The following is a 9,317-nucleotide window of genomic DNA, read 5'->3' on the forward strand; positions in this document are numbered from 1 at the left end:
CAACAAAAATAAAGTTTACACAATTCACTGGGAAATAAAATACATGTAGAATTTATCACGTTAGTGTATGTAATTCTCCATGGGTTACAGTATTATAACAAAGAACATAACAGCATAATGAAAAGTTGAATAAACCAGTCAAGTTTATAGTTACCCTGATTTTTAAAATTCATAAATAAAATATACCTTTCCAAACAAATCCATTCAATAACCATGATCACATTAGATTTTATTCCAACTTATGAAAAATTGGTTAGACAATCACATAATATCAAGAGTCTTCAACACAGTGGATTCCATTTTGTTAAGAAAAAAATAGAAAACAAGAAGTCCTTAAATCTTCTTCACTCTCCATAGCATATGTCATATAAAATTAAAGTTTTGTTTCCAAAAATACGTTTCCACATGGTTGTGGTGTTGTCTAGTGGTGCTAGCAGGGTCAGAAGCACCAAAGACATGAGACGTTTAACCACTGAAGGGTCATTTTTCATAAAAACTAAAAATTTCCTTACAGTTCTGGAACAAAGCCTTCTGCCAGGCATTTTAGTGCTATTAACATTATTTTTAAGTTAAATGTGGAATAGGAACTACAAAAAGTTGAGTTTTTTCAGTACAAAAGTTGCGTAGCTGAAGTCATGGGCTCCTGACATACATAAGCAGTCTCAATAAAAAAGTTGCTCAAGTAAGAAAATAGAGTTTGTCTGATTACACTTAGCACACGTTCCAGTAGGGTGTCCTGCTTATCCCTGCCAGAGCCTCCGAAGAACATTAGAGTCGGTATATCTTTTCTTCAAATAGCATCTGTTATTCAAAGTACAAAACAGTTCTAAGGTCCTAAGCCTAAGGAGAAACAAAAAGTATTAAATATATGTTTTTAAAGTGCCAGACGTAGCCATTGCCTGGGGTTAAAACCTCACTTATCCACAACACTGCCATCTTGAGGACAGAGCCAAGAGCTGATTCGATTCTCTTTTCTTGGCACCTGCCCTGGTTGGTTGGTGCTTTACTTGAAGCTCTATAGCCCTACAAAAACTCCGATGGAATCACTGCTCCTACGTATCACATATTTCACATCTCTGGTGCCCTGTACAAAACGCTTGCTTTACACAGGAAAGCAGCCCCTGGAGTAGATCTATTTCCTCTTCTAGCTCATTGTCAAGCCCTGTTATCAAAAACCTCTTCTCCAGAGGCAGAATGCAATGGTCGGTGTAGGTCTTACAGGAGTTCTTCTTCGCGTTCGAGACTTCTCACAAAAAGCAGTTCATTTGCAACAAGAGAGAGTCACTGCTCTACCTCAGTATGACCGCTGACATTCACTTTCCATTTGAGGGCAGAGGAGGGAGACAGAGATGGAGAAGTGAAAGGACAGCTGGCCAGCTTGCTAGCCCAGAGCTGCTGGGCAGTGCTGGTCTCCTTCCTTCCCGCTCTCTGCACATTAGCCATTACCTTTAATTTGTACTACTGTGTTAAGCATAAAAGAAAATCCAGATCTCTTAGGTAGAGCAGGATCTCCTCAATGTCTTAAGCCGTGTTACTCCGCCACTTTTCCATGAGCAAGAGAACATAAACAAAAAGCGGTGAGATTTACTAAACATGGAAACTAGAATGATACGTCTCCAAGTCACAGACTGGAGCTGAGTGTGGTTCATCTCTAATAAAGCGATATAGGACCTGTCTGGTGACACCTGTCGTCAACAAACAGGGAACATAGTAATGCCCTTGTAATTAAATGATGTCATGTGGAGGTGCTATGAAGACTAAAATTATGGCCACAACTGCCAAGCTTGGAAAAAGTATACAAGGGCCTCTTTCAAGTCTTGTTGCCTTGATTTAGAGATAGTCAGGCGGAAGGCCCAAGGATAGCCACGCTGTGAAACACTCAAATGTGATTCTACTCCAACTGTAAGAATTAGGTCACAAAAATGACGTGTTCAGTGCAATCTCTAATGACTCCCAAGAGAAGTAAAAACTTTACTCAACTTTTGAGACAGGATGAGCAATGCCAATGAGCAGCAGAGACGCATTCTGAAATACAGGGCACACATCATTAAAAAGCTCACATGACTACAAGGAACAGGATGTAAAAAAATTTAAGTCTCCTAGTAGAGCAAACTGTAGCTCAGCAGCGGATCCAAATAGTATTGGCCAGTCTGCTATCAGCAGATCCCACAATCACTAACCTGTGCTTTAGGACCATCACCAGATTTGGCACTGACTATACCAGGTGGCATTTGTGATTGCTGTCAGGTCTCTTAAGCAAGCATTCAAAGTGTGTTCTCCAAACAACGAGACTGTTGCAATATAATTAGACTTCACATCTTGAATTAAGTGTCCATCAAGAGTGGCTACCAAAATAAATACCTTATCATTAAAATATGCCACAGGCCTGAGATTTTACCAGCAGCAGAACAAAAGTGGGGGATGGGGTGGTGAGGGGAATTAAAATTCACAGAACCACCACCGAAGCCTTACATTTTAAAAAGGTTACCATCACTGTTCAGGAATGGGGTTCAGTGGGAAGTGGGCGTGACTAATTCCTGCCAGGGCAAACCTGTTTAGCGGCTTCTGTAGTGGATACTTTATGGGGTGGCACTAGCCAATCCCATGGGTGACCTGGGGATGAACACAGCCAAGCAGGTTTAATTAGATCAGAGACACAAAAGGCTATTCCCTCCTTTGATAACAAATAACACAGCTGTAAGTGCCTACAATAGCAGGCGAGGAACGAAGGCAGCCAAACAGAACCATAATTGAATCCTTCCCCTGGCTGGCCCATGACAATGATTTAGTTGTAACCTAGAAAGTGGCTGGTGGAGCAGGAGGGGGCAGGAGGCTCAGCCAGCCCCAGAGGGAGAATTACCTGGGGATGCAGAGGAGGGAGGTAGCAAAGTCTTTGTTTTGTGGCCCAAGTTTACTGACTCTTTTGTTATACTTCACAGGTGGCTGCTCCATTTGGGCCGCTGCTCCCACACTTGGTCCTGGTTTCTCCAAGCCTGCATCCCAGGAATCCCCTGAAACAAATCACCCCAGCCTCCTGGATCCCACACACAGCTCCACAGGGGCAGCCCACATGCGGCTCTGGTGGCCCCAATCCCACTCTGGCCTTAGCACAGGGCATCCTCCAGGCCCAGGGCGGCAGAGCAGCAGGTAGAAGGCAACAGCAGGCATTGGTACTCCTAACTTTTCGCCACGCCTGCGTGCATACGGAGGGTTGATGTTGGACCCAGGTCCAGCAGGGATTTAGTGTTAGGCATGCCCCCAGTTTGCCCCACCTCAGGGAGAAGACAGGCTGAGAGGATGGGCAGGTAGCGCCCCCAACCAAAGTGTTCCTACGTGCTCCCTCTTCCTCCTCTGTCCAAGATAACAAGCTCAAGCCACCGCTGGCTGCGCATTTTGCCAACTCTCCGGTTGCCAAATGAATGGCCCAGGAACCCAGATGGGGCCCAGAAGGTGTTGGAGGAGGAGTAGAGGGAGGGAGCAGTGGCTGCTGGCAACAGCTCCCTGTCACAGCTCTGCACTCACAGCTCTGCACTCACAGCTCTCCCGTCAGTGCACCACCGCCTCTCGATCCTCCTCCTCCCAGCCCGGCGCAGCAGGGCGCTCGGGAGGAGGCTTAGTCCGCCCAGCTTCGCTGTCGCCCTCTTCCGGCTCGGCCGGGTGCAGGTGCATGGCGAGTTCCTGCAGCACCGCTGCGCGCCCTATCTGATCGTTGCGCCGCTTCTCCATGATCAGGTCCTCCAGGCTCTGGAACTCAAGCGTGTGGCTGCGCTGAGCAGAGAGCTGGATCTGCAGCCGGTAGGGCTGCTTGCCGATGCGCAGCTCGCCGCCGATCTTAAACTCGCGCTTGCCGTAGCGGCACCAGGCGGCGAAGCTCTCCGAGTTGCGCCAGCTCAGCTCGCGCTCCTTAGCGCCTACCTGCGCCAGCGCGTTGCGCACCACCGCGCTGGGGCTGAGCGGCTTGTAGCGGTACAGATCGTTCACCACGCGGCCGCGCCGGCCCTGGCTCGCGTCGGTCAGGAAGCTGTTGCTCACTTCCAGCCGGTGCAAGTGCACCACCTGGAAGTTGCCCACGTATACAGCCCAGTGCGGGTACTGGGCCTGCGACACGAACTCCACCAGGTCGCCAGGCTTGCACTTGTTGAGCAGGTTCTCTGGCGTGTAGGTGCTCAGTGCCGCGGAGCCTGGCGCGAAGCTTTTCTGGTAGATGCACTCGTCGCGGTAGAACACGGAGCACTCCACCTCGTGCAGCCGAGGGTCGTAGGGCTGCGGTGGGGGCAGCGTCGGCCCCTCCCCGCCTTTGGGCAAGCCACCGCCATCCGGCCCCTGGGGCGGCGGCTGCGGCTCCACGTCCTCGTCGTCATTGGAAAAGATGTAGGAGACCCCAATGCGAGGACCGTCGTCCCGGTCCATGCCAGTCGGGTCGGCTGTGGGAACTTCCTTATAATTTAGGTGAGTCAGTTTCTCCACCTGGTTGCCCATCACGCTGCGGACACGTTCACACGGCCGAGAGAAGAGAAAGCGAAACCACCACTAGGGTCATTGGCACATGTCCCCGGACAGGGGCTGAGACCACCTGTTGGGAGAGGAAGGCAAGGAAGCCATATAGGAGCGAGCCCTTCAGTGTAAAGGACGATTTGTTAAGAGGCGGAAGAAAGGTTCAGGTCAAGCACCTGGAACCATTCAACGAGGAGTCTCGTGTAGAGAGCCTTCCCTCATTTCTCCACCTCTAGGGTCACGGTCTCAGGAGGCCAGGCGACTGCAGCTCTAGCCCCCGCCCCCAGCCCTTCACCTCGCTCGGGCAAAAGTCCATTGCATCAGCAGCTCCCAGGGCTTCCGCCAGCGCCCTACCTGCCAAGCCTAGGCAGGAGGGGTGAGAAAGAAAAACTTTACTCCACTCCCTCCTTTTCTAAAATCCCTCCACACTAGGGCCCTAACTTAACCCCTGAGACTACCCCCACCCCCCACACCTCCTTCCCCAGGAAACCGGCGGGGACTACGTAGCACGGTCCGGGCAGGTGAGCCACCTTGCCTGGCACACCTGCGGCGCTTTCCTCTTCCGTCTCCTCCTCCTTTCCCCCGCGCGCGTGCCCCCTAGCTCGGGTTACCTGCGCAAACTCACCCGTCGAGAGGTGGAGGCCCTGGGGAACCGGGAGGAGGCCCCGGCCACACGCTGAGACTTCTACGGCGAGTTTGCAGGTGTGGGCTCCGCAGTTCCTCCTAGTCTGGCGCGGGCTGCAGCAAGGCTGGACCGAGGGGAGCGACGCATGTCTTACTCCCTTCGGCTACACAGCCTTAAGGTTTGAAAGTGGGAGTCAGTATCTGTTCACCCTGCACCTCCTCCTTTCTGCTGGTGTTGCTGCTCCCCCTCAACCGGCTCCAGGGGGAGGTGGGGCGCGAGAAGGAAGAGAAGGAAGCAGCCTGGCTGCCTGGCGGCGCCAGCTCCCGCTCGGTCCCGGCGAGCAACAAGCGCTGGAGCGGGAGAGACGGGATTGTAGATCCGGCTCCGGGCTCCCCGGGCGGGAGCGCAGCCCCTGGCATTTAAAGAGACAGGCGCTCGCTCCCGGAACCCAGGACTCTCCCACACGGTGCAGAGCCTCCGGGATACCCGCCCCGCCAGACCCACCCGGGCCGCGGGGCTCCGCCCAGGCCACGCCCCCACGCCGGAGCCGATTTAAATCCAGCTGGTAAATTATCAACGCGTGGGCAAGACTGGTGTTCTTAGTACGCGAGTCTGCGCCGGCCACTGGGAACCCGCCTGTCTTCTTAGAGCCAGGGCCTGCTGTGGGGACCTCTCTGCTTGCTCAGTTCGCATTTTTCCGACCTGTAGGCTTTAAGAAGTTGGAAGGCAAACGCCACCTGCCAGTATAGAGATGAGAGAGGGAGTAAGAGTTTGCTGTTTTGTTTTCTTTCCCTTTTACCAGAGGACCTGGAGAGGGAGGGACAGTCATTAGGAATCAAAAGCATGTCTTCTCCTTCCTGGAACATATTTCTTGCCAATGTTCACAACAAAGATTTTTTTCAGTGGGACAGCTCCAGAAGTGTGCCAGTTTAGAGGTATTTACAGGATAAGTGCTGTGAAACTTTACAGTTGGGAAAAAAAATTCACAGAAAAGACACAGTATAAAACAGAAGGAAGACTTAGTTACTGGCTTACCTCCAAGACCAGCGCTGTGTTTATTAAATGTCCCCCAAAGTTAGCAAAAAGTTGATTTCACAGCCTCCATTGTTTTGAATTACTATTTGGTCTGGTAGGGAGAGAAAGTATTCAGCTCTGTTTTTCTTGGCGGTGAGATATGTAGGAATTGCCTAATTGTCCTTAAAGTAAGAACAAATTAGCAGAGGCCCCTGGTGAATATACTTCCTTCCTGCTGATTTACAGAAGGAAGTGACAGAATGATTTACAGAAGGAGAGGAATATTGCCTATTAACCTCCACAGGAGGACACTTCTTCCCTTCCCCCTCCCTGCCAGCTTGTATTTTGTACCTAAGATACAGGCTACCAAAATGTTCTTTGTTTTTTGAAAAAATAGATCTGAGTGGAGGTAGACCATCAACAGCAGGCAAATTTAGGTATTCACGGGAACATCCTAACTAATTTGTGGTGGAATTAAGAATGCAACTCAAGACCTCCTCTACTCTGTTTTCCATCACTGTGTCTTTTGACTAAGTTTTTCCAGGTAACGCTATTATTTATTCAGTGTATATACCAAGCAGTGGAAACAGAAATATACTAACACTGCCGCGATCCTTTTCAGTTTGAGGGGGGGGAAATCAATCAACTTACGTACTTTTGAGTCCAAACAATCAATATTAGCAAAGCTGTAATAAAAGTTAGTCCTTCAGCAAGTCTAAGATCACGGTATAAGTTAGACCAAAAAGAGACTTCCATGCAGATTAAATTTACCTATGTGTTGTCTGACCAGCCTTAAGCAAGTATGACCAGATGAATCCCCACTTCCCACATTTTGATAACAGTGCTGAGGGCTGCTGTCACCTAAATGGTATTTGCCACTACCAAGTGAGCTCATGGAGGTACCCATTCTACAAGGAATGGGAAGGCAGTGGGGCGTCATCCCATGTCTGTTAGACTGGGAAACCTCCGCCTCCGTCAGCTGTGGTAGATCCCTGTGTAGGGTGGCTGGTGATGCCGGAATCCCTAGCACACAGTAGCATGAGAGTTTGCAACCAGCACTCTGGGGCAAAGATCTAATAATAAAAAACACTGTGAAAATTAAGATAAACAAAGCCACTTTAAAATAGAGTCAGTTGGAGCTGCCATCCCAGGGGAACTGCCTTGCTGTCTTATTCCTCAAACCTTGGGAGTGTTAAAATTGGGCGAAATAACCTTAGGAATGGGCCTAAGGCAGCCCCGTATTCCAGACAACTGCTTGTTATGACTATAGGGCTGTGGTTAAAGGCGCTCTTGTTAGAATTAGAAGCACTCTGTTAGCTTATCTGCACCTATAGTAATTCCTTCCTTTTCTTCAAGGAATTGCAGTTAGAAAGGTGGAGAAGTATTGGGGTTTTAGGATTGGCACCCTGGCTGCTCTATGGGAAATGAATGTGAGAGGAGGCAGGTCTCAGAGGGGGCCAGGGACCTTGCCAGCAAAGGACAAAGCCTCTGAAGGTCCCTTTCCCAAGAGCAGCCACTCAGGCAAGAAATGTTAGTTGCATTTGAATTCTTAGCCATCCTGTAGCTTTTTCCCATATCGGTAACTCAAGTGTCACATCCCACACACCTCCTCAGAGAAGGCACTCAGTAAAAAGAAGGGCTGGATGCCAGTTAGTGACTCTCACAGTATCCCTGTCCAGGGCAGCGGGGAATAAGTAAGAAGTGGGATTTCTACCTGACCCGGCATGGGCGCTGACCCTGCCCGTGTGGCAGACATCTTGGTTTAGATGGCTAGCTCCAAGAACGTGCGAAGGAGGAGCGCACGGGCAGAACTATGAGCTTAGGCCACCTGGAACTCAGGCTGGGCCCCAGGTTCAAGGCAGCAGCAGACCGCTGCGTTATCTGGGGAGTAGGTCCCTCCATACCTCTCTTATACTGGAGAACTCCCAGACTTGCCTGCTTCTGTTACTCGCTGCTGGGGTTTTCTCCAGACCTTAGGAGGTGAGAGGGAGCCAAGTGGAGACAGATGCCCCAGGTTGCAGTCCTGTTTGCCAGGTGCATGACGTTGGAGCTGTCTTCTCCACTCCAGGCCTCCTTTCCCAGTCTCTAAAGTGGGGCTGATGATACTTCTTCCCTCACTGTGAACCCTCAAGTGACACAGTGTATATGGAAGCTCCTCATAAATCCTAAAGGCGGTGTAGCTGCCCCGCATTATTTACACACCACGGAAGAGCCAGATGATGATTTTAATATGGAAGCAAAAGGATAACAGTGTGACGTGGGCACCCTCCCACTACATCCTACCAATCCTGTTTTTTACATTCCTACCGAACAAAAGCGCAGAGATATGAATCCTGCTGGATTCAAACCCAGATCTGCCTGGCACCAAGGCCGCTGTTGATGCCATGTCACGCTGTCCAGGAGCACCAGCCTATGGGTTTACCCAGGCTGGTTAGGGGGCTGGTTTGTCTTCCGGACGTAGAGTGACCAATTTGTCCAGGTTTGCCTGGGACCGTCCTACTCTCAGCACTAAAAGCCGCACATTTGAGGCAAACTGGGACAGCTGGCTGCCCTGCCTGGGCCCCCCAAACCCCGTCATAACGTTCCTTAAACCAAGAGCTTCATGGGCATGGAGCTGGGGACATTGTTGGGGGGTGGGACAGGGAAGGGAGAGAGGAAGAGGGGAGTCCCATATTTTTGTCCAGACCTTACTCTCAGAAGAGACCCCTATTTCCAGGTGAAGTTATACATAGAGCAGCCACTGTGTAAACAGGGCCGAACAATAAAAGAGACAACAAATGTTGGGACCTGCTTTGGCAATTTAAAAAAATTTTTTTAACTGTACTCTTCACAGGAGGTGAGGTCAGAGCCTGCTCCCTCTGAGAGGTCTGGGAACTCTAGCTCCTCTCTGCCAGCCAGCTTGTCTTGGGCTTCAAAACCTGCATGAAGCGTTTTGTCCTTGGGCTGATTATTCCTAGAACTTCAGATTAAGGAAGGGAGCCCGGAGGCTGCTGAGTGGCACCCTTTCCCTTGGCACCTGTGTTTTATTTTGCTTTTTCCCTCAGATCATCAGAGCAGGCTCTCTCCAGAAGGCTGAGCTAGTCTGCCCTGTGGGTAGGGGTGACCAGGAGATACCAGGAGAAGGGGTCTGGGGCTGTCGCCCTCCCCAGGTCGGCAGCCCGCCCTGCATTGATCCTGTGGCTAA

The 9,317-nt window shown here is 50.4% G+C and overlaps 1 protein-coding gene across 3 annotated transcripts; it reads right to left on the reverse strand.

The window, feature by feature from the left end:
* Positions 1-423: 423 nt before the first annotated feature.
* LRATD2 (LRAT domain containing 2) lies at positions 424-5,440 on the reverse strand. 3 transcript variants are annotated; one of them, XR_008530582.1, is made up of 3 exons: positions 5,120-5,440; positions 2,861-4,573; positions 424-2,025 (listed from the first exon to the last, which is right to left on the reverse strand). XR_008530582.1 is itself a non-coding variant. In XM_054590484.1 (2 exons), exon 2 carries the CDS (start codon positions 4,477-4,479, stop codon positions 3,547-3,549), a length of 933 nt encoding a protein of 310 aa, XP_054446459.1. In that variant the 5' UTR covers positions 4,480-4,573; positions 5,120-5,440; the 3' UTR covers positions 424-3,546. The 3 variants fall into 3 exon arrangements, 1 of the variants encoding a protein (XP_054446459.1); XR_008530581.1 differs by having other exon boundaries at positions 2,181-4,573; XM_054590484.1 differs by having other exon boundaries at positions 424-4,573.
* Positions 5,441-9,317: the final 3,877 nt, after the last annotated feature.

The sequence above is a fragment of the Pteronotus mesoamericanus genome, unplaced genomic scaffold (assembly GCF_021234165.1).
Source record: "Pteronotus mesoamericanus isolate MK-2021 breed Mesoamerican mustached bat unplaced genomic scaffold, CSHL_Meso_final scaffold_174, whole genome shotgun sequence".
NCBI classification, from domain to species: Eukaryota; Metazoa; Chordata; class Mammalia; order Chiroptera; family Mormoopidae; genus Pteronotus; species Pteronotus mesoamericanus.